At 30.5% G+C, this 27,563-nt stretch overlaps 1 protein-coding gene across 1 annotated transcript; it reads right to left on the bottom strand.

Moving 5' to 3' along the window:
• Nucleotides 1–3,924: 3,924 nt before the first annotated feature.
• On the bottom strand, nucleotides 3,925–13,711 carry LOC106690540 (CIMIP2 protein CG18335). The gene is made up of 7 exons (XM_014435992.2): nucleotides 13,538–13,711; nucleotides 10,859–10,997; nucleotides 10,689–10,785; nucleotides 10,433–10,605; nucleotides 9,229–9,388; nucleotides 5,449–5,686; nucleotides 3,925–4,120 (listed from the first exon to the last, which is right to left on the bottom strand). The coding sequence occupies exons 1-7, from the start codon at nucleotides 13,576–13,578 to the stop codon at nucleotides 4,051–4,053; spliced, it is 918 nt and encodes a 305-aa protein (XP_014291478.1). The 5' UTR covers nucleotides 13,579–13,711; the 3' UTR covers nucleotides 3,925–4,050.
• Nucleotides 13,712–27,563: the final 13,852 nt, after the last annotated feature.

Raw genomic sequence — 27,563 nt, forward strand, 5'->3', positions numbered from 1 at the left:
ATAAAATTATATTATCGATTTGATTTTAAAGTTCTTAAATTAGAACCCAAGTATCTTTTATATTTGAAAAAAGACATAAAACGATCTAGATTCTTTTTATTTAATTTTTTAATATTTTTAAAATTATTACAATATATATGTAAGATATATATTAATCTAATATAATATATAAAATGTATATTATATTAGGTAATTATTGAAGTAATGGGGGTGCTGGTAGCAGCGTGGTAATGAGCCTGTCTAACAATCCAAAGGTTGGGAGTTCGAGTTCCCAGCCCTACCCAGGATTTTTTCAAGCATATAATACAATAATCACTCACAGCCTCACCCTGGGCATTTGTGAGGCCCGTTAGCATATGGGTGGCACTCACAAAAAATAGGAATGGGAGTGACTAACCCATCCTATGAAAACCACGTCAAGAAACGCTGATGTATTTCTGCAGTATATCACGCGTGGCCTTAGATCTCTATGGTCTGTCGTGCCAAAAAAACAAAACAAAAAAAGAGTACTGTATTATTACTGAAGTAATAATATAATTGTTCCTTATGTCAATATTATTAAAGCAAATATGTATATATAAAGTAAAATGATGAATTGATGCAATATAAATGTATTAATTTATCGACAATAGTTGGAACTAAATTATCCAAAAGTTTTGCAATAATTTAAAAAATCTATTTCGAGTTTTTGAAACAGTTCTAGATGTTTTAGTTGGTTTGTCTTCCTCGCTAATGGAACAACAGGGCATGTGCTTGGGGAACTGTTTCATGTTGGAAAAGTCGTGTTTTTTTGCTGCTTGTGCAATAACAACTGCACTACTCGGTAAAAACACAGGAAATCAAGCTAGGAAGTTATCTGGAAAGAAGAACTGAATCTATAAGGCAGTTCAATCATTGTGCACAAAGTAATATAACGCATGCAGCTCACCAACATATGCTCAAATGATTGTTGACCAACCGGCAAGCAAACGTGAATATGCTATTATTTTAGATTGCATAAAGGGAATAAAATTAAAAAAATGTATATTGAAGCCTTAGCAAGCTCAACAATATTTTCACACAAGTGAAAATATTTTACCTAGGTCTTCGATCGGGCACACTTCTAAACATTGCACTGAATCACACATTGTAGGATATAGCCAACAAATAATCGATAATGACACTAACCCATCAAGAGAAACTAAAAAACAAATCCCAACTGCACCAACTGATATTCCACTAGGTACAACACCAATAGAGTTAGGTATATCAAATAACAATGAATAAGAGGCTAACAAATGGGAAAACTTAAACAAAGGTCTTAAAAGATCAAAAAATGTAATTGCCATTACCAAGCAAACAGTAAAAGAAAAGTTGGAACCAATCCGTATTTTAGTTACAAAGGACAGAACATATCCATTGGCTTTTTATAAATTATGCATATTTATGGATATGGCTCAGCATGAAAAGATCTCTAATATTAGAAAACTTGCCATACTGTTTACAAGAAATATCAGCAGACTGAAAACAATATTAGCAGATATAAGGAGCAAGGTGCCCAACAGAGGGTTGAAAGTAAGGATCTCAAAGATTATAAAAGAGGTAAACGGTTCAGTTCCTAGTCCAAATGCAGATTTATTCTCAGACTCGGACGAATCAACACTTTTTGGTGTTGATCCTCCGGGAGAGAATAGAAATTTCTACACTTATGATCAAGCAAATTATGCAGTGGAAATGCAATGGTTTATTTTGTCATTTAGAGTACATTCAGAAATTGATGAGTGAAGAAAATCCACTGTGTTGTTGCCTGCAAGAAACACATCTTAATGAAAGTCAGTTCTTTAATTTAAAATAATACCAAACCAATAGAAGGGATAGATATGGTTCTGGGAGATCTTGGGAAGGCATTTTAACTCTTGTGAGGGCTGACATATTTTCCAAAGAGTTAATTTTAGACACCAATTTAGAAACTGTTCCAACAATAATTTACGGAGCGGAACCTTTAACTATCTGTAATATTTACATACTGCTAGCTTTAAGTTTTTCAAAGGAAGATGTTGAGCATATTGTCAACCAACTTCCGAAGCCATATCTCCATCTAGGTGACTGATAGCGCTGATAGCTCAATTTGGGGTTCCCCTTTACCAGATTTGGAACATTGAGGACAAAAGGTTATTAAATTTTTAAAAGTTAATGACACAGCTGCTCTTCTCAATACTGGTTTATTTACCCACTTTGGCTCAGGAAGTAATAGTTTCTCTGTTATTGATCATCACAGATGTCAGTTTGGCACCCAGATGCACCTGGGAAACCAAGAACCACCTTTATGGTAGTGATTATTTCCCCATTATTATCAAAATTTAGGAACAGCGAGCCACACAAAATCCCCCTCAAAAGTTACACTAGAAGTACACGATGGTAAAATAGAAATTTTTGTCAGAACTTAATTCTTATAAACAAAGATAAATTAGAACTAGTAACAAATGATATTGATCTTTGATTGGCAACACTGAATGGTATCATCCTGAATGCTGCCTATGAAAGCATTCCAACATTGTCAGAGAAGCTCCTTAAAAGAAGAGTTCGATAGTGGAACGAACGGTGTCAGGAAGCTGTAAGGGCGAAAAAAACAGGCCCTTTACAGGCATAAAAGAAATAGAAATGACACTATCAAATTCAAAAGGCTAAGAGCAGTTGCAAATAGAGTTATTAAAGCTAGTAAAAAGGCATAATGGAAAGAATATGTCTGTAATACACTGGTGAAATGTTGGTTAACAATGAAAAGTTTTCTTTTACTATTTTGAGACCTTAATTGACCACCACCCAGACTATCTTCCTACAATAAAAAATAATTGTAACTGGTTGGCAGGTTACCTGTCCTATTCCTTACAATGAACCTACCTAGCACTATCTACCTAGAACTCTAATATCCTTTTCTAATATAACGCCCATCTAAACAAAAAATAATACAAATAAACTAGAAGTTAATTATAGAACTGTTATTGCACCTTTTCTATTAGATTCCACTTACACTTTATCTCTAATTAAGGTAATGAATTTGGATACGATTATTTAATAATTATTATTTTGAGTTGTTGGAGTATGTTGTGACTTTGTTCTTCAATATAACAAGTTTCTTTCACCAGTTCCTTTATGATGTTAATTGTTTTAGGGTCGAGTACTTTATCGGGGTGATCAAGTTTTCAAACTTCGGTTTCCACTATATAATATCCTGTTCAACCTTCTCTTTAATGTGTCTTAATAAATAAATTAATTGCATTGAAAGTTCCAGTTCTAACTTTAGAAATTATTATAGCATTAAATGAATAGTTTTTTGCTTAAGAAAACCCTTATATTACATACTTTAAATCACTGCAATGATACTGAGACCACACCGTTCAGAGAGATTGACCTAGTTGAACAAAGGCTTTACACTAACAGTAAGAGTAGTAGATTGGTTACAGTTGATGTTTTGTTAACAGTACTTGCACATATCCAGTTTAGTTCTGCTCCGACTCTTATTTACGTTCCTGAGAATGGTTATGAATTATTGATATCTAAATCATTAAGACAATTTTTTTTATTAATATATTCAAGAATTATTTGTATTTTCTACACTTAGCATATAAATACTTGAAACAGTTGTAAATTACTGCCAAATTGTAGTCAAAATTAAAGATTTTTATAGTTAACAGAGTATAATAAGTAAAACTGAATAATATACAACCCTGATTGTTGGTAGAGTATTATTTATCTTTAATAGCAAAATATAAAGTATAAAAGTATATAAATATAAAGTATATATAATAATATAATATAAAGTATATATTATACTAAAATATAAAATAAATAAAGATATTTTATTTGAGTTGTCACAAATAATTTTGAACATTTATTTCTTTATTCTAGGAATATGAAAAGGTGCTGATACTCTGAAGTCATGTATGGAAATAAACAAGCTGATTAACTTTTTTATTTAAATAAATACTGATTACACCATTTGTTCAATATTTGTTTAAAATTCACTTGTTTAAATTTTTTTGACATTTAAGGAAATATGGTCTTAGTGATTTATTCAGAAAAATCTCCTTTGAGCCATCGTTTCGCATCTCTCGAGTCGGCTCCAAAGGTTCTCCCACTCCTAGAGAACAATGAAGTTATTGGTAGTTCTTCATAGTATTAACTTTCTTATAATTAGGTTTAAATATATATGAAAGGTCAGGGTAAAAACCAGGAAGTCAGTTTTTATTTTTAAATTGAATTATTGAAATCAATTGATTGAGAATAAAATATATGCTTTCTTTTAAGTGTTAAAATGTGATTATGTGTCTTGAATTTAAGGTTTCCCGGCCTAACTCTATAGATGAGTGTAGATTTGATTGTGGACCATTCATATGAATAACTCAATTTAAAAAAAAATATAAGTGACTATCCTGTCTCCTCTCCCCCTCCCCCCGACCCTTCATTTGTATTAATTTTTCTATCATTTTCCAAAAGTTTACTCAAATGAAAATACCGGTATCAGCTAATTTTTTTGTATTGAAAAAAATTATTTTACATCCATGGTTCATATTATTTGAACTTATTAAATGCACTGGTAAAAGGTTATAATTGTTATTAAATGAGGAAAATATAAATGATTAGGAGGGTCATCGAAATCACGTTTGTGGAATGTTTAAACTGAGATTTCTTCTTTGTAAAAGAATAAATAGCTTATTTTATTATGTTTTAGAAAATATTTTGTGCACTCAATCCTATCAATCAATTTTGTAGTATTCGCAATTGATACCCAAATGAAAGACTATTTTTGATGAAATAATTCAAATGAATCCCTTTTTCTGGTCATTATATGATAGGACAACATTTGGTTTCACAAATTCAAGTGGTGATAATGTCAAAATGAAGTAACTGCACAGAAAATCATGAGAATCAAAATTTTAGATTTTGATTTTCTCTTCTATAATTATAATATAAAATGATACATAGTTTTCAGGTTATTAAAAAGAAAGTTTTTTTTTTTTTTTTAACCCTAAAGAAAATAACTGAGAAAAGTTTCATGACTTCTTTAAAACACTCTTCTGAGATCCTCATCTGGTCCACAATTAACTGAACCTCATTGGACTAAGTTTGGTTGTTCCTAAAATATCTCCACACGAAAACAAATTCGAATTATCGAATACAAAATGTAAATAGTTTAATGATTTTTAATGTAGTCTAGGTTGATGCTACTAAAAATAAGAAAAAAAAATAGCAAGGTTTTCATACTATGAGAGAAAAATTGAAAAAGATAAATTTTTTGGCATTTTTTGAAAAAATTGGAGGTCACAAACTTAAAATTCATGATCGGCACACTAAAGAACATAATTGAGCAAATCTCCAGAACTTTTTCAAAAGTTTCCAGGCAAAATTACCATAGGCCTTCACTTGAATAAAATCATTCTTAATACTATCATAGTCCAAACCTCTTACCTGAAAATATTTCCAGGGACATGACCTGTATAGTTGGGAACCATGCCAATATGTTTGTGGTAAATTTCATTAGAAGATACTACAAGAGGAGGTTCTGATTGTATGATGTTAACTGGTGTCCATTCATTACTCTTTCGGGTATGGTAGTAATTCGTGAAATCACACAAGCCTGAATTCGATAGTGGAGCGTAACCTTGTCCATACTTTGAATATCCAAATGGTACATGACCTGTAAATCCTGAAATAATGTGGTATTTAAATAATGAATACACCACGATTGAAGTATTTAAATCAATACTTAGTGTTTCCAAGATAAAATTCTATTGGAGTTTTTGCTATCATTAAATTGTGAAATTAAAAATGAATTTTCTTTCCTCTACATACATTTCAGCTTAGAACAAACCATTGATACCACTCCTGCTTGTCTTGATTTATCAGCCACGTTTTTCCTAGTATCTTCTCTTGCAATCTGCTAACAGGCTACCTTGGTCTTTTTTGATAGTCAGACTTCAATTATCATTCTTAATCCTTGTTCCTCTTTCATTCTACAAACTTTGCTATCGTTTAAAGATGGGTCTCTCAGTGTAGTCCTCCATTGTTTAAACAGTCACTTCCAGTTTTTCTTGCACTTGCATGTGCCTCAATACTTCATTATTTGGTTCATGTCAGATTATAATTAAGTCTCATTTCCATTACTAATAAAGTAGGAAGATAAATTGATTTAAACATGTTGAGCTTCTTCAGGTTGCTCACATATTATTTATTTTATTCTGAATCTAAGTATAGTCAGTTTTCCTTATTGTATTAAATATTTCTTGATCTATTAAAAAATATCTGATATAATATTGCTATGGAGGTTAACTTCCTCTACTTCTTTTGAAAAAACAATAACTTCCCTCTTTAAAATGTCAATAATTTATTTTTGTATGTTTTTTTCATGATGCTTGGTTGTAATTATTTTTAGTTTTTATAGATTTTATTTAATGGCTTTTGTTCGGACATAACAGAGAAACTAAAGCTCCTACATAAATGATCTCTTAATAATTGAAGAAACAGAAAGTTTAACTGGTTGTTATTAAATTGAGTAAAGTTCATGGCAATTATAACGATTTAATCTCATCTTTTTGCTGATCTTTGTTGTTTTAAAATAAATATATTTGGTGTTTCCTTTTTCATGACTCTCCTTACCACTTTGCTTGCTAATACAATACTATAATTTCTTCGCTAATATTGGTCTGATAGAGATTTTATTATTTTAGTTTTCCTTATTTTATACCTTAATTACCCTCTGGAATGTTGTTGGAGGTGGGTATATTTTGAATTAATTAAAGTCGATTTGTCATCAAACTGAGCAAAATATTTTGAATATATGGATAGAAAATTAAATATCTAGTCTTTATACAGTCTTTGCTAATAATGGTTGATTCCAAATTACTTTTAAAATAAACGGATTAGTAGTTTACCATAATATGTATACTTTTAAAGAAAATTATCACAGTTTGGTCTGCTAGTAGTACTATCGATCTAGGGTTGGGGGTTCCCATGGATCCTGGGCATGGGCATACCCAGAGTGGGGCAGAAGGAAGCATCTGCTCCTCCCTAGAAGTGAAAATATAAATGAAATACTCCCTCCTTCCCCGTTGTTTTGATCCTAGAAACAGGAAAATGGCGGTCGGTACCTTTTTGGTAGGAGTAGGAAAATGGGCGGACCCCTACATTTTTCGATATAGATAAAATGGTCCGTTTATTCAGCAAAGGCTAAGAAATGCTAGGATACCTAGTAAAGAAAGTAACTCCAGTCTACTATGCTAGTTTTTTGAATAGGTCTAACACAAAATAATAAGAAAACTTTTTTTTGTGTTGTAACATCAAAGTAACAATGATCGGTCGGTAAAGACTCTTCTGGACCAAAGGGAGTCGCAAGATGAAACGTTTTTGCCAATGGAGTCTAACTGACATCATTTACAAAGGGAAGCCATAACCTAGTGTGGCCTCAGCAGGAGGAGGATGTCAACAAAAGCAGGTACCACCTACTTTGCCACTCCCTTTAGTGTGACTCAGCCTCAAATTCTACAATCGTAGTGCTATCTGGTGTCAATAAAAAACTTAAACAACCTTTTAATATACTATAGTTGATCATTGTTTTAGAATGGTAAGTTAGAAAAGGGTGAGAGTGGAGGGAACTGGTATACCTAAAGAATGGAGTTTTATGGAGAAAGAAAGATTCCAGGAAAAGAAGAGCCTAATGATGAACAACTGAGTATGACAGCAGAGTAGGAGCCAATCACTGGCTGCCTTCTGTTTTAGTTTATATTACTAGGCGACATTCTTTGTAACCTCAACGTGAACCTGAGCTCAGAGGCGTGGCCAACTTCCCCCTATTAGGCTTCACTTTCCCTTTGAAGGAAAGACCACTTCCCACAAAATTAAAAACTTGACCCCTCTCCCTCCCCACACCATGGTTATGACAACATCATTTTCGCTGTGGATTGCTTAAAAACAAAAATCGAAGTTAAAGATTAAAAGTTACCTCCTTGATTACTTTCTTGAGGTTGTGAGCTTTTTCCTCGATTATCCATTAATTTTATCAGTAATTAGTTCAAAATTGTTGTGTACACTAAACTAGGTAATTAAATCACATGGATGACTGTGTCATATGATTAATTGAACTACTGATAGCAACAAATTTCAGGCCACAAAATCAGTATGGGATCGAGCCCATAATAAATTGAGATTATTTGAGTTATTCAGGCATTAATCGTAGCCAACATTGAAATTAAAATTATCATTAGATATATAATAAAATCAATATAGCAGATATATACCGATTACGATATTTTAAGTAAATGTTACAAATGATTCCGATATTTATGACCGATAGTCGAATATCAATATCAAAATAAAATTTAAATATTTCATTTTAAAAATTTTCTATCATCAATTTTTTTTTTTTTTACTAATGAAATATCGATATTTTCTTTTATTATCGTTGCCAAAGTTTTGTATCAATATCAAACAGAAATATTATAATTTTTTGACTTTGAGAATGTTGATTATTGAATTGGATATTATTTGTTCATAATATAAATTGGGGATTACTGAAATATTAATGTTTTGGAAGAAGATAGTTGACCGTATGAAGTAGACTGAACGAAGATAGCCCAGTGGCGGACAATAAAAGTGTCAAAATAGTAAAAGAACCTTATTTATTTTAACTAAAGTTTGTCATCTTTGTTTCAATCTGACAGCCCTGCAAAGTGGGGCGAAACGTAGGTTAACAATAGATTATTTGTTATATATTGACCGCCTACTGGACTATCTTCTTACCCTCTAATCATATTTTAGTTAATGTTGGGTGGGTGTTCTAATATTTGTTATGCTTATGTTTTGGTTGTCATGGCATTGCTTTGCTTTACTTTTATTTTCAATTTTTTTATATTTTCATTAGGTATATTATGAAATAGGTCCTCCTATTTTTTTGCTATATTATTGTATTATAATTACCATTTCTTCAATTTGTTAAATATTCGATATTCTGAAATACCGATATTTTAGTGCCGATAAAATATTGTTAATCGATATCGAAATCTATACCGATATTTTCCTTGCGAGATTCCATCCCTAGTTAGGTATAGTTCTAGTAACTGATTTACTTATTAGAAATACATTAAATTGTTACTGTTACGAAAAGTTCAGTAACTAAATATAACTTATTGAATATTTACTAAGCAAATGGCAGAATAGTATTCTGTTTTTTAAATGAACACTGTGATAGAATACCTGACTTAAACTTTTTATCGGGGCTCGTTACGGATTTGAAATACGGAGAAACGCCTTTGTCGATTGGCTCAGGCGATTCAGTTACCATAGTATTTCTTAAAATGTTGTTATACTCTGGTCTTGCTTCAAGTAAGGGGAGCTTATATCTCGCAAGGTTTTGCTAAAAGTATAAATAATAAATTAAATACTGCAAGAAACATTTTGATCTTAATTTATTCTGAGTACTGTATACAAATTAGTCGAGCTTCTATTAGTTCCAGAGAAGTACTAAAAGTACTAACATCTTCAATAAAGATAAGAATGATAACCTTTAATAGAAATAGACGCCTTTTTGAGTTCTAAAAATTATCCTATTTTGGAACGCTTTCCTAAGGTAAAGGATTCTTGGAAAGCTATGTCGAATATAGATCAACAAAGAACTCTGGGCGTGCTAGATAGATCTTGATATTACTACAACAATTCTACTTTAGTGACTACGTGGTTAGACAGGAAATCAGGTAGGTTTCTCAGAATGCACCCTTGCTCGATACCAAGAGAAAATTTCAATTCTGTATTTTCAAAATTTCAAAAATAACCTTTTTCGGTATTAGCCTTGAAGAAAGGAGTATAATCGAGGCGGTAAGTTGGCAGATAAAATGAAGCAAAAAATTCGGGCTCTGTGTGTCTTTCAGGGACGTGGAATAGGAGAAGAGTACGAGCCAGTTACTGGCTGTCTTCTGCTACAGTTTAGATTACAATGATGGACATTCGTATAAACCTTCCTTTCTAGGGGGTGACCTTTTACACTTTTCTTTGAAAAAGCATTGAAGTGAGTAGGGGTACGGCACAATCTATTGCTAGGAGCCGCGATGGTCGAGTAGAATTCCCAGAGGAAACCAGAGTTCGGAATAGTGTGGATTCAATTCATATTAATAGAAATCTCTAGACGAACCTAAGAAATGAAAATAGACCCACTCAGGTTGGTATGAAGTGACAACCTCAAGGTAGTCCTCTAGGGTTAGCAAAAGGGATCACTAGGTCCTTTGCTGGACTAGTTTCTCTTAAAAGTATTATTACGTTGTAAGCTAGATTATCGAATATGTGAAGAAGAATACTATCAATAGTATTACTTCCAAGCAAGGTAATTTGAATTAATTTAATTTATAGCAATTTCAGAAATTTGTATTATATATCGAAATCTCAATAGCTAATAAATTTTTCTTACAGCTTTTTCGTCAACGGTAGGGTTATAGTCGCCATTATTCGCAGATACTTGGGAATACACAGCATTAAGAGCTTTCTTCTTGTTTATAGTCTGTATTTCGAACTCCATGAGACCTTCCTCTGCCCCTACAGTAAATGTTTTGCCCAAAGCAGATTTCGATCTTGGGAGAGAACCTTAATAAAAAGGAACAATAATTATTCTTACTTTAATTTATTCAGTAATATCTTATGTAAAGTAAGTTAGCAATGCTGCGTACCAGAGTAACCAGGAGTGATTGGATGCCTGAAGATTGAATTATTGTTGTAATTCCTAAGTTCAACAACGTTAGGATTATTTTCATCTTTTCTGACAACCTGATTACAGAAAGGAAAATTACGTAAAACTTATTTTCTTTTAAAAATAAAATAAAAGAATTAATTTCATTACTTGAAAGTCAGTTAACGTTCGATTGGAAAGAACGAGCTGGTAACTTTTATGTATCGTCGGATCGAGTAATATCTTGTGAGAAAGGGATCCATAAGTCTCTCCGCACCGGTATATGTATTGGGGGCAATAGCCAGTGTACCTCAAATATAAACATAAATTAGGCTGTATGTTCTTTAAGCAGTTGCATAAAGTATTTAGAATGTGAATAATAATTAAAAACTAAATGGCAAGTGAAGAAGTTAGGGACAGTACGAAAAACAAGCCAGTGGTCATTTTATTTACAGGTTGCGGTGTCATTTTTATTTCAGAATCTTGATGTCTATTGATGAGCATACAACTTACAATTGTTAGGAAGTGGAGGGATTGATATGTATATCTTTTGGTTGTATACTATTATTATTATTATGGCACTATGGTCCTACAAGAATCCGGGTCTCTTCCACCAAAGCCAACCAATCTACACAATCTTTTACTTTCTCTTTCCATCTTTCAACATTTAAAATCTTCAAATCCTCCACTACATCGTCAAGCCATCTGATCCGGGGACGTCTTCTTTTCAGTTTTCCTCTGTTTTGCCATAAAGTATCTTTTTGGGTATCCTTTCATCCAGCATCCTCTCAACGTGTCCTAACCGTCTTTTTCTTGCTCATTTGACTGAAGCCACGAAGTTGGGTTTTCCCAAACAGATTCATCAACTCCCCATCCCCTCTTCTCCAAATATATTTAGGTTACTATTGCTCAAATTGTGGTTGTTATTTAAAACAAGAAGCACTACGATGGATTCAAAAACTTATGAAGGATTTTATATTGGAAAGTTCAATATGTAGGAGAGATATGTGCCTCTTGAAAAGTTTTAGCACAAAAAATTTGGTTTTGGAGTCAACATAAGGTGTCTAACAAACTTAAATAACCCTAACTCACAAAGTTGTGTCACAACATAAGTAGTGTGTTTGTGAAAAAATATTTTTTCTCTACAGAAAGATATGCATTATGAATTCGATAAATAAATATTTTTCTTATTTCTATATTCGGTACATATTTTTTTTTTTATATATTGACATGAGATATTTGCTTACTATTAATATTTTTCAAAACAATCGAAAATCGTTAAACTTAATGAAAAAAAAGGAAAATGAATATAACAAATGGTCATTTTTTTTTTAATATCCTCTTCATTGCGTAAACCATGAAGTCATTGAACTCTGGAAGTCAAACAGTCAGTTCTTTTATTTCTTTATAAAAAAAAAATTCTTAATGTGAGATAGAGTTTGTCATAACACTCAGTTAATAGCTCACATTAAAAACTTAATTTACGGCTCATCTCTTTCAGATGAATAAAAATATTAATAAATCATGAATATCATAAGGATTTTATATGCAATTATGTTTTTATAAAGTCAAGTTCTATATGACCCTATAAGATTGCTTTTGACCATTATCATAAATATAAATTATGGATATTATTAAGTCAAACAGCGTGATTAAGGATATTGTAACCTGCGCTAGAAGTTATGAACTATATAAGGTATAATAAAATATAAATTATATTTGAAACTATATACATATGTATATCATTAAGAAATCACAATCTGCTCTCTTTTTCTTTTAACAAGAATATATTATAAGAACAAATTATTATGAGAACTAAATGTTTAAAAACTAATTGATTATTAATAAAAAACATTCTATGCCATCTTAGGAAACAAAGTTTAATGATGAGGTAATAATTGGGCATGTATTATATATAAGGAGAAGATGGTTGGGGTGTAGTCAGTGAAAAGCACAAATTAATAAAAACCTATTTATTTATGGCATCATTTGGGCTAGTATTTCATGCCTTCATCAGGGCTACAACAAGATAACAACCTACTTTCTTTTTATTAGTACTACTTATGTGCCTATGTTATCTGTCATCTTCTTGTGATTCTTATTATTCTGTAATTCCAATAAATCATTATCATTGTTATCTTGTTTTTTGTTCTTATACCTGACGAAGGCCTAAAATTCAGGCTGAAAAATTGGCACTAATAAATAAGTTTTTACTTTTTTGCAGTTTTCACTGACTGCTACCCCATCCATCTTCTCCTCAAGGAAGTATAGTATTTTAAAGGAAATAATCCCCCTTAAGGCAAAGGGCTAACAACCAAATAATGTTAAAACTAAAGGCAGGAGTTACTAACTTTTTGCAGGATGAACATGACTAATTTTTTTTATACGATAACGGAATGAATTTTATTCAATCACAAAAATTACCCAGAACAAAAATATGAATGTAGAAATCCTTTATGTCCAGACTGCAGATAAGAGCGTAAATGTAGAAATTAATTTTGTTTTATGACTAATGAATATAGTTAGATAAACAATGATTTTGGCTAGCGGAACAAACCATTTAAAACCACTTATATTTTATTTTTCAAAAATGGAACTGTATATTTGAACTCTTACTATGTACTAATACAACAGTTTTGTATCCTTTGAATAATTTCAAACATTAAGAAATCACTTTCTTTTTTAAACTGTTGTGTGTCTCTAATTGCATGCATTCATTAAGCTTTCAGTTTAAACCTGTAGTTTTCTGTTCAATAGAATATTCCATTTTACCTTAATTACTTGATGTATTATATATGTTACAAAGGAACACTTAGAGAAAATCAAAATACATTTTATATTCTGACTTACCCTGGTATGTAATGGGGTTCTGGGGTCGCAGGATCTTTCATCTTTAATTTTGACAAAGGACTTTCAAAAACTTTTGTTTTTTTTACTTTTTAATTTTGCTTCATAATTTTCCTATTTTTTTCTTTTTTTATATTAAATTATAATGTTTTCTTAGAGATACATATTTGTTAATTTACATTCATTTGTACATGTGTACTGCATTGTTAATTTATTAAAAAAAGATGTTTCATTGTTAATAATTAAGTGTTGATATACTATTCCTTTGCTCTATATAATAGAAATGAATACGTACCTAGGAATAATATACCTAGGTTGTTAGTTATTCATTTACAGAAAACAATAAAACACTTATAATACCTCTATGATCAATCACAGAATATAATATATATAATTAAATATACTATAAAACAACAACTTTCACAAGAACTAGGTAGGAGGGTATGTTTAAAAGTTGATCTTTTAATGTTTCAATTTATCTTGGTTAAACAGTATGGAATTTACTATAAATTATGAATTGATAAAATCAAATATTTTCTCAAGTTGGGGAATAAAATATTATAAAGAGGAGGTGATAAAGAGTAGAATATAAAGCACATATATATAGAGTAATAAAAAAATTCTATTCAATTAAACCTAGAGGAATTGGAACTTAATAACATTAAGAAATAATTATAACGAAGAATAGCAATTATTATTTATTAGAAGTAAATATACTTGTTCATCTATGTTAATTAAAATATTTACTAAATGATACTATTTAAAGGGATTATTAAGTGAAAATATTTTTGGAAACAGAAGGGCTCGAAATGTGTCCTCAGAGCTACTAGTGAATTCATACTTCTTTTTTAATTTAAAATATATATGTATTTTATCCCCTTGTTTCCTTTTCTGAAACTTACCTTTTCTGGACATTTTCCTATATCTGTAAATTTCTAATGTAAGTAAATATTTCTAAGTACATAATTATCTATATTTCATGATTAATCATATGTTCTTTGAAAATAAATCTCAGAAAGGAGTCGTTGCTATAAAACATAAATGTATCCAGGAAATTAGTTTTTCGTTAGGATAAGCAAAAGTAGTTAATTAACTATGATAAAATATATACCATATAATTTCAACGCAAATATCAAACTTTGAGCTAAATCGGATGAGTTGTTTTTGAATTATAGGATAAATATATTAAATATTATTTTAAATTAAAGTATTATTACATTACATAATAATGCGCAAGTGTAAGCGAAAACGCAGATAAAGTTGATACTCTATTGTTTTACACAAACACCAAATTTTCTTTACGCATTCGCTAGCATAAGTAATGAACGGGAACTGGTAAAATCGGTATAGAACCAAAATTACCAACCGGCAAAATCCTTAAAAATTTTCGATTCTGAGGAAACATTTTTATTTTTTATTTACTACATTAATACAAAGTTTCTCAACTTTTGAGGTTGTAAAACGTTTGGAATTACAAATCCATGCTGTTCATTGTTTCTAATGTCTGGGTTAGAAAATAAAATATAGAAAGGGAGTAATGGTAACGTTTCTATTAGTTAAACTTTTACGAATTCAAATATTGAATAGAAAATATGTCCCTCTGGACTGACATACCAATGGCCACAAAGTATTTTTAGAAGCAACCCTTAAATGTATCTACCTAGCTATAATATTCAAGTTGTTTGAAGGGATATTCCCTTTTGAACTATACGACCACGATTACGGTTATGCAGCTTGAAGATAAAAATATTTAGATTTATTCGTCACATCTCTTGGCTTTCACTAGGAGATTTGGTTGGTTAGTTTCCAAATTAAAAATTCCAACAGTTGTACTGGTCACATGGCTAGAACAATTAGCTATCAGTTTATGTTAATGATGCCTCTTAGCATACAGATGGAAGATGCCATGTGGCACGCGTCTGGCACGGTTTCGTTCCAAGCCAGTGCTGGTACCGTACCGATTATATCTGGTGTATAACATTTGGTATATATAAATTAACTCATGAGCAACAAAAATTACAGTTGTAAGGACATTATAATGTACTGAATAAGTATTGTATAAATGTATATACATAAATATATACATTTGTTTTGGTGGGTTTCGAGGATCAGCCAATAATTACTTTGTAATACATCTTTTGGCAACGTTTCGCAACTTTATTGTTTGCACAGTCATGCTCTAAATTAAGAAAAGAATAAAAAAAGAAAAAACAGTTTTTTTAGAACATACACTCTCTTCAAATAATTATAACAAAAAAATCTCAACTGCAGTGTGTTCTACCTAATGATGCTAACATGTCCAAATTTGGGGAAGGACTGAAACAGTTTTGAAATGAAAGTCAGGTGTGTTTAGGCTTTGCCATATGTACCGTCTATTTATTTAAAAAAAAAATAAATTATTTATTTATTGGTTTATTTCTCAATAGGCAGTCAGTCTATTGTTGATATTTTGTATGTTGTTATTTGTATCTTTATGTACACAATATACTTACTATTTATGTATTTAATATTTACTTTATGTTGTTTACAATACATATATTATACATTGTAAACTATATTTTAAACTAAGCATACATTGACATTACTAATAAAAAAAAAACCTTTATAGTTTATCTTTATCTATTCAACGATTGAATTTATCTCTCGGCCTAAGTTTAATCCAGCAGTGGAGAAACTAAACTTTACTCGATACGTAACGACAAAACTTGGTCGTAGAAGAAGTGACAATATACAAGTTTAATATTGTAATAAACATTTCTTTGTATTAGCATACTATATGCTAATTATTTTGAATGTTACTGAAAACAAAAATGATAATTTTTATTCTATACTGGCAGACACGGCAATGCTTTGTTATTACTATGTTTGAGGATGCATGTACATTAATTGAACACTATTGAAAGTTTCATATCAATTAGTTTATAGACGACGTGGTAAGATGGTAGTAACATAAATAGTAACAGCTAACTTTGCTGTATAATTGTTAATTCTGGTCCGATTTAGGTGATTTTTTCTAATTCTTTTTGGCAATTTGACTATCGATAATATTGTCATTTATATACAACATAAAATATGAATAGTTTTTATATAATAACCCTTACTGTGCTTTCATATTGGTACTATATTGAAACAATTCATACTGACTGACCTATCAAAGTGAGATCAAAGATTTTTTAGAAGTGAAACAAAGTTGATATTAGTTTTTTGCACCTCGAGAAATCCTTGAACACGATTTTTCGAAAAACTCGGAAAATAAAAATATTCGTATTACATTGGCCTCCTCAGATTTCTTTTGAAAAACCAAAAAAATAGAATTATCTCCAATATAACTCAACTAATCTACACCAAACTTGGCAATGGTTTAGGAATCTATAAACTGTCCCAAACGGCACAAACTGGATCTAATTAAACAAATTAGAACTGGAGACATAAAATAAAAAGTTGTTCTTTATTTAAAACTAATATTTCGCCCTTATGAGGGCTTTTGTTAATGTAGGTTAAAAGAGGGGAAATTAAGCTTTCCAACAGTTGTATTAACGTAGGGGTTGGGTATAATGCAGAGGAGTTAAGATCGATTATATGAACAACGGTCACTGGAATAAAAACAAAATCCTCCAGATAAATCAAGGAGAAAAATTTCTAATTTGAAATTTCTTTGGGCCATGATATTTGAGGGTTTCAGGCGACGATAAAAACGAATATGATTTGCTTTTCCCTAAAAAATATTTTGTTGACCTACTTTAATAAAATCATTGTTTTTTCAATTTTTAGTGAATAAAAAATCATTTAGTAGAATCAGTAATATTTATTCTTCAGAAAGGGACAAATCTATTGCCACATCACTAATCACCATGAAAACAATGTATACCTTTTGAGTTACGTCCCTTAATTTTGTTAATTTTTTTTTTTACAAAATAATTGGGCCAGCCTATAACCTTCTCGGGAAAATCCTGAACATTTAGCAAAAATCCCCATCACAATCGGATGAACGGTGTGGCGGTGCATTAAGTACGAACAAACGAAAATTCATTTTTATATATTAAATAGATTAAAAAAAAATCGTGATAATTCTTTAACTCGAGAATTATAATTTGTAAACTATAGAAAATTATTCATTGATATAAACTGAAAAGTTACACAGTATAGTTTAAAATCATATCTAAAAATGTATAAAAACAATTCTGAGGACGAAACTAATGTGTTTGTTTATGAAACCCTCAAATATCATGAATAAAAGGATCCTATTCCTCTCCAATACCGTTCAAACGTTGTTTACCGGATTCCTTGTTTCTTCTCCCCCAACTGCAATTCTTCATATATAGGCGAAACTAAGAACCACCTCAGATCAAGTATTTCTCAACACAAATTATCTATAACTTCCCACGACTCAGCCGCTTCCAAACTTTCAGAACATGCCCTTACACTTAATCACGCTTTTGATTTTGACCATACCACTATTTTAGCCACTTTTCCAAACTCCCAAAAGAGACTCATCTGAGAATCCATTTATATACATCTTGAACCCCTTCCAGTTGACCAAAAAATCGATAAGAATTATATCTCACATACCTACAGCTATATATTAAACTTAATTAAGACTCAATAATTTTATGCTCATTTTACTATCATCACCAAATTTTCTATTATACTTTTTGTTTTTCACCTGTTTTTTATCGTTCTATCACTTATATTATCTATCACTACATTCAATTATATTTATTTATGTTTTATTAACTTTCACATTTAATTTTTTTTTTTTTTTTTGTAAACTTTTACTTCACATGTTTCTATAAACTTATTTCACTTATCATTATCATTATCTATATTGTTAACATTCTATCACACATTTTTTACTCATTTCTATACTTTATTACTTATTTTTAATCTTTGTATGTACTTATTTTTACATCTTACCCTGTACTTATATATATTTTTATTTTATTTTGGAAACTTTCACTTCAGATTTTTAAATTACCTTATTTCACTTTAAATTTTTCATGTTACTCCTATTATCTTTAATATTACTATTATCAGTGTAGATAAATTTATTTTTCACAATATATAAAAAACAACAGTTTTTATCATTGTCTAATTATTTTGTATTTTATTTTTACATTTTTTAAATATTCTTTATTTACTTTTACTCATTATTTATTTACTTCTTTTACAATCATTGTTATTATATACTATATTGTATTAACTACCCTAACTATATTTTCTTCAGTATATATTATTAGTAACGATATGTATTATTCTATCTTTACTTAGTTATTATCAAATTTCTGTATCTTTCTTTTGTATTTTTCGTCATATTTTTATGACTATTTCCTGTATACGCAACATATTTGAAATATAAATATAACTGTTAAACGGCTGGCCACCTCCCCTTCACTCCTCCACGCTTCCGATATATAGTCAATATCTATTTAACCTGTAGCTTTGAACAGGTAGTTGGTCCTAATTTGTTCTTTGCCTATTTATTATCATTTAATACAATCTTTATTAATTTTATTTATATTTATTCTTTCACGACCTTTATTTAAACTCAGCTTTCTTCTTCATTCTCCGTCTGTTAGTGTGTTTAAATTTTGTGTTCCCACATCTACTTTTTTTTGTTTTATATACGTCTCCTGTACTTTTTTAACTGTATATTTTCCTTAATTTTTGATTTTTATTATTACTATTGTAACCATATTTTATTCTTATCATTGTTTATTCAAGTCTATTTTATATTAATACTATTTTATGCCTTCCTTCCCTTTATTTATATATAATTTTCTTATCACTAAATTTTTACATAATATGTATCCCACCTTAATTTACCTAATTGTTGTAATGATCTTAGTTGTTTTTTGTATCTTTTTAGTCCAGATGAAGCCCTGCAAAGTGAGGCGAAACGTCGGACATTAAATACTTAAAAACTATTTGTTCTTTTTTGACTGGAACCCTCACCATCTTCTTTTATTTATAGTTATACGGTCAAATATATATATATACTCAAATACCATGATTTATTTGGAGGATTTTGTTTTTATTCCTGTAACTGTTGTTCATATAATTTCATAACTATCAATTGTCTATTACTCATTACTGTACTAATTACTACTTATTTTTCTATTCATACAAATTTATATTTCCTTAACTTACTGTGTTTCTTTATTTTTTTAACTTTTTACACTCATTCTATTTATATTCTAATTGTATTATCATAATTTACAATTTTTGAATCTTGTTCTTATTTAGCCTTGCAAAGTAATTAAAACATTTAATTTGATCATATTTTTTACTACTTCTATTGAATGTTGTTTCACTATTCATTACTCTAGTTTTACATTTACATTTAATTTTTACACTCTTCCTATTTATGTTCTAATTGCTTTATCATATAACAATTTTTGTATATTGTTATAATTTAGCCTTGCAATGTGAAGCGAAAATTTGAAACCAAAAATAGTTTTTTCGTACCTTTATTTACCGCCACTCAGACTATCTTCCTAAATTCTATTACACAAGGTCAACTATTCCAATCTTTCAGTTAATTTTAAAATAGTCTGAATCCGAAAAATGGACAGCTAAACAATATTTGAGATCATCAAAGAAGGTATGTTCTGAAACAATTTAATAATATTATTAAGATCAAGACATGGTATGCGTTCCAGTTAGAATGTAATCCTACTCAATGTCAGTAGCGTTAAGAAGCTTCCTACGCAGTGAATCTAATAGACATGGCCGACCGCAGCGTCCAAATTGGCTGCCTAATAAACTCCTGCTGAGCATAACAATGAGTCCCAAAGAAGAAAACATGAATAATGTTAATGCTATTAAAGCCTTCACCATAATACTGTGACAGATATAAATCGTTTTGATATTAACAAGCTCAAAAAAAAATTTATATACTTTTCTTATATTAAATCATAGGTAATTGTACTAAATTTGAAAATTAAAAAATATATATATGAGAAAATCTTAAAAACCACCCGAAGTATATGTTTGTTAAGAAAAAAAATGAGAGTAAAAAGAAATGAGCTACGAATCAAAATGCTCTTTGATCCTAACACCCGTGGATAGTGCTAGATGGCTTTTCAAAAATTGGGCAATGTAAGATTTTTTTATTTCAGCCAAACCATATTGAAGTGCGACATATTTAGGATTGAGGACATCTTAAAGAATTTGTGTTTTTAAAATTTCATATATTCAAATAAAATATCCCTCTATAGCACAAATCTAAGTTTTTTGTTGTTAATTCCTGAAAAATTAAGGGGATTGAAAGGTGCATGAAACCAGCGACTCAATTCACATACGAATTTTCAATCAGTTAAGTTAATTTCAGTAGTCTGTGGAGGTGTATGAAACAAAAAAATACGAAAACAAATGTGTGAACATAATTAAATTCGAAAAAACGGTATGTACTGAATTTCAGCTCATTTGATTCAAAGGGGCTGCAGTGGACCAAATGTAGTGTTAGGAGGTGATGTATACGACATTTCCAAAACCCCCAAACCGTGTTCTAGGGATTATGAAACTGAGATAAAGTGCACCTCACATCTTCCCAATAACTTTTGATACAATCCAAGTTTATTTTAGATGAAATTTCGTCTAAAATAGCCAATCCCTCGATATTCCATCGCGGTTTTAAATATTTTAATATTATTTTTGTTTCTAACATTTAGATGGCTACTTTTTAACACAGCTTTGCAGCGAAATGATATCAACACTGCTATTTAAAACAAAAATATTAATAAAATTTTCATTTTCAATAAATCAGTGTAAGGGAAATCACATATTACTAACATTTCTGTTTAAAATAGAAGTAATAAAATAAAAATTGGGATATTATAATATCCAAATATATTACTTATTCCTATCCTTTACATCTTTTGCCAATATACCAAAATATCAAGTTTAAAAATCCAAAACACGAAAGATGACTCATCGTTGTTTGAAGTCACATATCTATTTAACGACTTGAATAATTTCAAATGTACTATTCTCATTTGACACATTTCATGTCCTTTGATTTATAACCGAACAACTTTTTTCTCAGATATGGATTGTTCAGGAGTTATTAGTGAAAAACTGAAAACAATTTCGAACATTTCGAGATTTTTGGGACTTCCTCATAAAGTACGAGCTGAAAATTGGTGCAAACTTCAATAAATTCCTTTTAGTTGCATATAAAGAGATTAAACCATTTCCAGATTTCTATTAATTAATTAGTCCAGACTCCGCTTTCAGTCTAAGTTGTCTTGTCTACTGGGAGAGACAATGCCTGCTTCTGATGAGGTAGTGTATTAGACAGTAGTTTGCACTGTCGTACCTGCTTCTCAGCTCCAGTTGCAGTCCCTAATTGCCATTATACCAGGAGGAAACCTCTTGCAAACATGTTGCTAGCAATGGTCGAGACAAGACTGTCTGAATCAGTATAATAACAACGTATTATAGGTGTAGATTAATTAAATAAATTACAAATGAAGGTGTTTTTAGAATTGCCTTATACTGTAGGCATTTAACTTTTCTTTTTCCACTGATAAGGCAGTCTCTTCTATGTAAAGTGGTAAGTATTGATTTTATATCGTCTATAAAGTTTATATGTTTCAAAAAGATGTAAAAATAAAAAAAAATTAATAATACTTAATATTTATTTCCCACTCAATATTAGTCAACACGTCTAAAGTTTTACTTCCTGAGTCACTTCATTACCGTTGCATGAACTACATGTCTGCCTTCCCATCTGGATGCAGTGGGCACTGAGTGTGTTTCACATTAATTCACTTTTCTTTTGTTATGTGATTCCTAATTAGAGTGAGAAGGTTATGTTTGTTTACCTGACTCGTTCTCAGATATTGGAGTAGTAAACGATAAGAACGTAATTAATAAAGAACGGTCTGTGTAGGTTTACCTTCATTTATGGAAACATTATCTAATTGAGATGAATTTTTTTTTTTAGGGTTGTTACATCTCGTGGTACCTTCCTCACTTCATTCCGAACACTATTTAAATTTATAAACCGTTTTCTGCCACATTATTTTGAAAGCTAGCGATCACATAACTGAGAAAATATTGAAATGAAGGTATAGGTATTATAGAAAAAGAGAAAACATAACGGACAGAAAGAATAAAATGTTACCTTGGTACATCCCTAAAACCGATAACATAATACTAAATTGTATTACCTATATGTTATGAACTAATAAGAAATACAATTATAAATAAATAGATAATTATAATGTAATAGTGGAGAGTCCTGTTATAAGGAGAATTTTGATCACCCTCTTCCTATCCATCCCTGTCCCGCTCTCTCTTAACATAACATTTATTAATTTACTCTGTAATTTATTATATATTAATGGCCCTTCCCAAATTTTAAGTCATTGTTGAAATTATTAAAATAAGTCGAAGGATGAGAAAGCATGAGGACCAAGTCCTGAGGAAGTTCTACACGAAAGGTTGCACGGACGGAGACAAGTCTGTTGACCTAGGCTGCGGTGACAGATGACGCTCGGTCCATCCTGTGCATTCGAAACTAGGGAACGGCAGCACAGCAGAGAGTGACTGCTGGTCGAGGTTGCAGGTAACCTAGCTCCCTCGCGGAGTGTAGTGCCAGTTAAGAAAAATATATATTATTTTTATTTAATTTATGTTTCTTATTTAATAATTATGACATTATAACTCTTTAGAAATGCCTTTTGCAGAAATTTTTTAACGACCACCATTGTTTCACTCAATGAGTATCGTAATCCCTTTCTTAAGTTGAGTTTTAATTAAAATTTACAACTGTACAAAAGTAAAAAAAAAAAAAACAGTGTACACTCCATGCATGAATTTGACGATGAGAGACCGAACATAGTAATATTTTAAGTTTCATGAAATAGACCTGATATTTTTATTTAATTTCTTTTTTGTTATCACTATCAAAAATCTATAACGAAAAATCAAACGTTTGTTGTCGCCCTACTCCTTTGACTATTAATAAAAAAATAGTTAAATGCACTTCATAACAAAATAATAATAAAAAATATTATCATATTGTAGATATTAATTAAAAAAAGAAAAAAGAAATTATTTCTCACTCGTTTTCATGCATTACTTCTACTACTAGTGTGGCTCTACAAGCAGGTGTTGAATCCTGGCCTCCTCCAGCAGCTTCCGCCAATTGTCTAGGTCCCTTGCAGCCGGCATCCAATTCCGAAGCCATAGCATGTTTGTTGCGTCAGCAGCAACACCATCAGCACTTCGCAGCTTTGATCTTTCCTGTTCTCCGGCTCCATCAGTAATTGTGTTGGTGAATCATCAGTGCCCATCTTAACGACGTGTCCTGCCCATCTCAGTCTCACAGTTTTCATCACTCGAAGTATGTCGGACACCTTAAACATAGTGTACAGCTCCTAGTTTTTCCTCCTTTTCCAGTCTCTGATGAGAACACCACCAATATACGTGTAGGATTCATGTATTTTACACACAGCTTTTTACGTTTACACGTGTACACGTTTTCATTAATTAATCAGCAATACGTAATTGTTCAAAATATATGTTGTTTCGGGAACCGATATTCAATAATGTAGGCACTACTAATGGCCCATGTGGCCAACAGCAAAAGCTTACCTCCTCTAGCCCCCTCTGTAGCGAGAAGAAGAAACTGAGGCATGTAAGAGCCATCTTCTTTTGCTACCAGCAGTAATTTTCTTTATTCCTTTCATTAGTTGAAAAAATGGTAGAGAAACTCGAGGAATGAAGAGAGGATAATTGAAACATGGAGTAAGTCCATATTAGTCAATATAGCTAACAACATCCATCATCATTATCATCATCAATAGGCATATCTACAGTTTTTCTAAGCCCATGATCAAAATTAATTAACTCTGCTAACAATAAATGTTTAGTTTCAGCCACCCCCCTACACCACCAGTAACTTATGCAATATAATTCTCTTTCTTGTAATTTACTTCTAATGTTTCATTGCATTACAATATATAGCCTACTACAATTCCACCAGCCAATCAAAAGTGAAGGTGCGCCTGGCATTAAGTTGAAGGCGCACTTCATACATATGTAATAAATTTTGTATTCTTTTCTATCTTTTTTTAAGGCAAGTGAATAACCTATTCTAAACATGGCGTAGGGTCAAGTTTTTCATTTTCTGCGACTGCCACTTAATGAAAAAAGTCAACGTCCCCAGGATCAAAATAAAATTCTTAATTTTTAGCATAAGAATGAAAGAAAATAGTTATTTAAACCAATAGTGGTTTAAAAGACACTAAAAAAATACACAAATAGAAAAATAACCTCTTCATATTAGTAATTCTCTATTAGATAAATTTTTAAAAGTTTTATTTTTCTTTCTTCCTATTTCCATAATAATTCATCATTTTCTTATTTATATACAATTATTACATAATTTATCTTCAGTATTTAATAATCATAATATTATAAGTCGTTAGGGATGTTTTAGCAGTTCTTTCAACATAAAACGTAACATATGATTTTATAAACAATATAAAAGCTCTTGATTTTACGAATTTTTAGGAGTCACTGTGTATAACCCTATTTAAGATGTGTATATTATTTAAATTTAATTTTTAATTTCTTTATTTTTGTTTTTGCTTTCCTATCATTTCATATATTTAATTTTCTATTAACATCGTACAAATGAATCCATTTATCTCTATCAGTAATTGTTCTAAATATAATTATAAATATATTATAAATCCGTATAATATATAAAAATATAATATAATGTAGTATAAATATTATCCGTATAAAAAAATAATCAAGAGGAGAGAGGCATAAAGATGTGAGCGAGTTTCACATCCAAGTTCCCATTATTTTTGCATAGTCAGGGCTTAGACATGGGACTGAGCGTTGTCATGCTAACGAATTGGTCCTTTTCATTTCACTGAGCTGTTTTGAGTAGTGCCAATGTCAGATGCATTGCATCAATTAGAGAAGCAAACTACTGAACAGATATTTACAATTCAATAACTGAGTTGAGACCTTCTAGAAGCTCATCCTTGTTTTTGTTGAACACTGATTTCGTAAAATTTAAGAGTGAATTTCACGTTACTGAAGTAGACTATAAGACTATAATTTCACTTAAAAATCACACTTCCTCAAACCACTATCGGTTCTGATTTGTTTGGCATTTCTGCACTCGCAGTCTAGGTCCTTACGGAGTTTGATCTAATAAAAACAAATCAAATAGGAAAGCCCGAAGATATCTTAATGAAGACTAAATACCCATTGTATAAAATATATTTGTTAGATACCGCTAATTGATCAAAAGCTGTCGGTTCTTAATATACCGAAACGTAAATAGAGGTAACATGAAATCCTTCTCAAATTCTAACGCTCATATACTGAAATTAGACCAAAAATGTTTATGCTTAATTTAGTCAGTACTGAGGTATGAATTTATGCATTTTCAGATAGGACCCGATTACTCCCAAGGAGGACGTTTTGAGTTAGTTCTATTTATGAGCAAACTTCCTCTGGAGGCCACTTCATTCTGAAACTAAGCAATAGGTTTAGCACAGGCAAAGTTGGTACAAATCTACCAAATTTGTACATTAATGAAGCTATAATCGCCTTTAATTTGTTGATTTTTATTTTAATTCATAATTATTACTATTATTGTTCGAATTCACCTAGATCGCCGCCTTACCTGGAATCATCATATCAACATCAAACTAACTCAAACTTATGCAAGGTTAGCAATGATATGTCCTATCCTAAACAGAAATTCCAAACTAAAACCAGAAAGAACTGTTCTTATATTTAAAATAATTCTCAGGCCACTGCTGATGTACGGCTGTGAAGTCTGGGGAGCGGCATCCTTCACGAAAAGAAAAAAACTACAATCTTTTCAAAATAAAGTCCTAAGAATCGCAGTTAATGCTCCTTGGTTCTTAAGAAATAGCCAATTGCATCGGGAATTACATATGGAGTCAATAGAGTATCACATAAAAAAAAACGGTTCATGAAGTTCCACTCCCAGTTGCCGACTGTTAAAGGAGCTGTGAACTACAACCTGGGAAACCCAATCTCAACCTGAAGTCCAGACTGCTGCAGGACTTTCTATTATAAATTTTAATAAATATAAAACTAATTCATAGTCACACTACCTCAATTTTACTTTTTATTATTATTTTTTTCTATTTTCTTTTCTCGTCCCTTTTTCAAATTAACTTGTTTCTTTTCACTATTAGAGGACAATTGTTTGTTTTATTTAAGTGTACCAATATCATTATTTTTTGTTATTAATTTTACATTCCTCTTTTATTACGAAGCATTACTCTTATCTATTTATTTTTTTTCTTCTTTTAATAACAACATTGTATATAGTTATAGTTGTATATAGTCTTTTGTACAAGACTATACCCCCCTCCCCATAATCAACTGTTAAAAAAAAATATATATATATATATATATATATATATATATAACAGTTATATCAACCATGTAAGGCCCATATGAGGCCGATCTGGTATATAATAAAATAAATAAATAATTTAAAACTCAACTTTTTAAAATTGTTTTGGAAAGTTTTTTGAATTATTTTGTATCAAAGATTTTTTTTAAACAAATATTAATTTAATTAGATTTTTAAATTGTTATATAATTTATTTATATGTCTCATAATGTTAGAAGTACCGGCAGAAAGCAGCTTCTCTACTCAAATCCTGAGTGTTAACTGTAAATTTCAACAAATACATTTTTTAAAACTTGAGAAACTAGTGAAATTATTGATGCGTTTTTAAGTTTTTTACTTTAATTTTAACATTTTTTAAATGGTTCTAAATTGAGAAGTTAACTCTAAAATTCGTAGCCTAGGCGGAAGGTAAATAAGATACTTTCGTTGTAATTATATACTTGAATTAAGCATTAGATTTACTATAAGAAGGTATCTGGAGTGCTATATATCCTATTTAGGTAAGTCACTCTCCCAATTAGGGCAGGTGTGAGTGTTCATTAGTACAGACAATGAGGGCCCAGGATACCCGCAGTATTGGTCTTGTGCGGGTCCCACAGATAA

This window comes from Halyomorpha halys, unplaced genomic scaffold (genome assembly GCF_000696795.3).
Source record: "Halyomorpha halys isolate HHAL.00 unplaced genomic scaffold, Hhal_1.1 Scaffold1752.1, whole genome shotgun sequence".
Taxonomy (NCBI): Eukaryota; Metazoa; Arthropoda; class Insecta; order Hemiptera; family Pentatomidae; genus Halyomorpha; species Halyomorpha halys.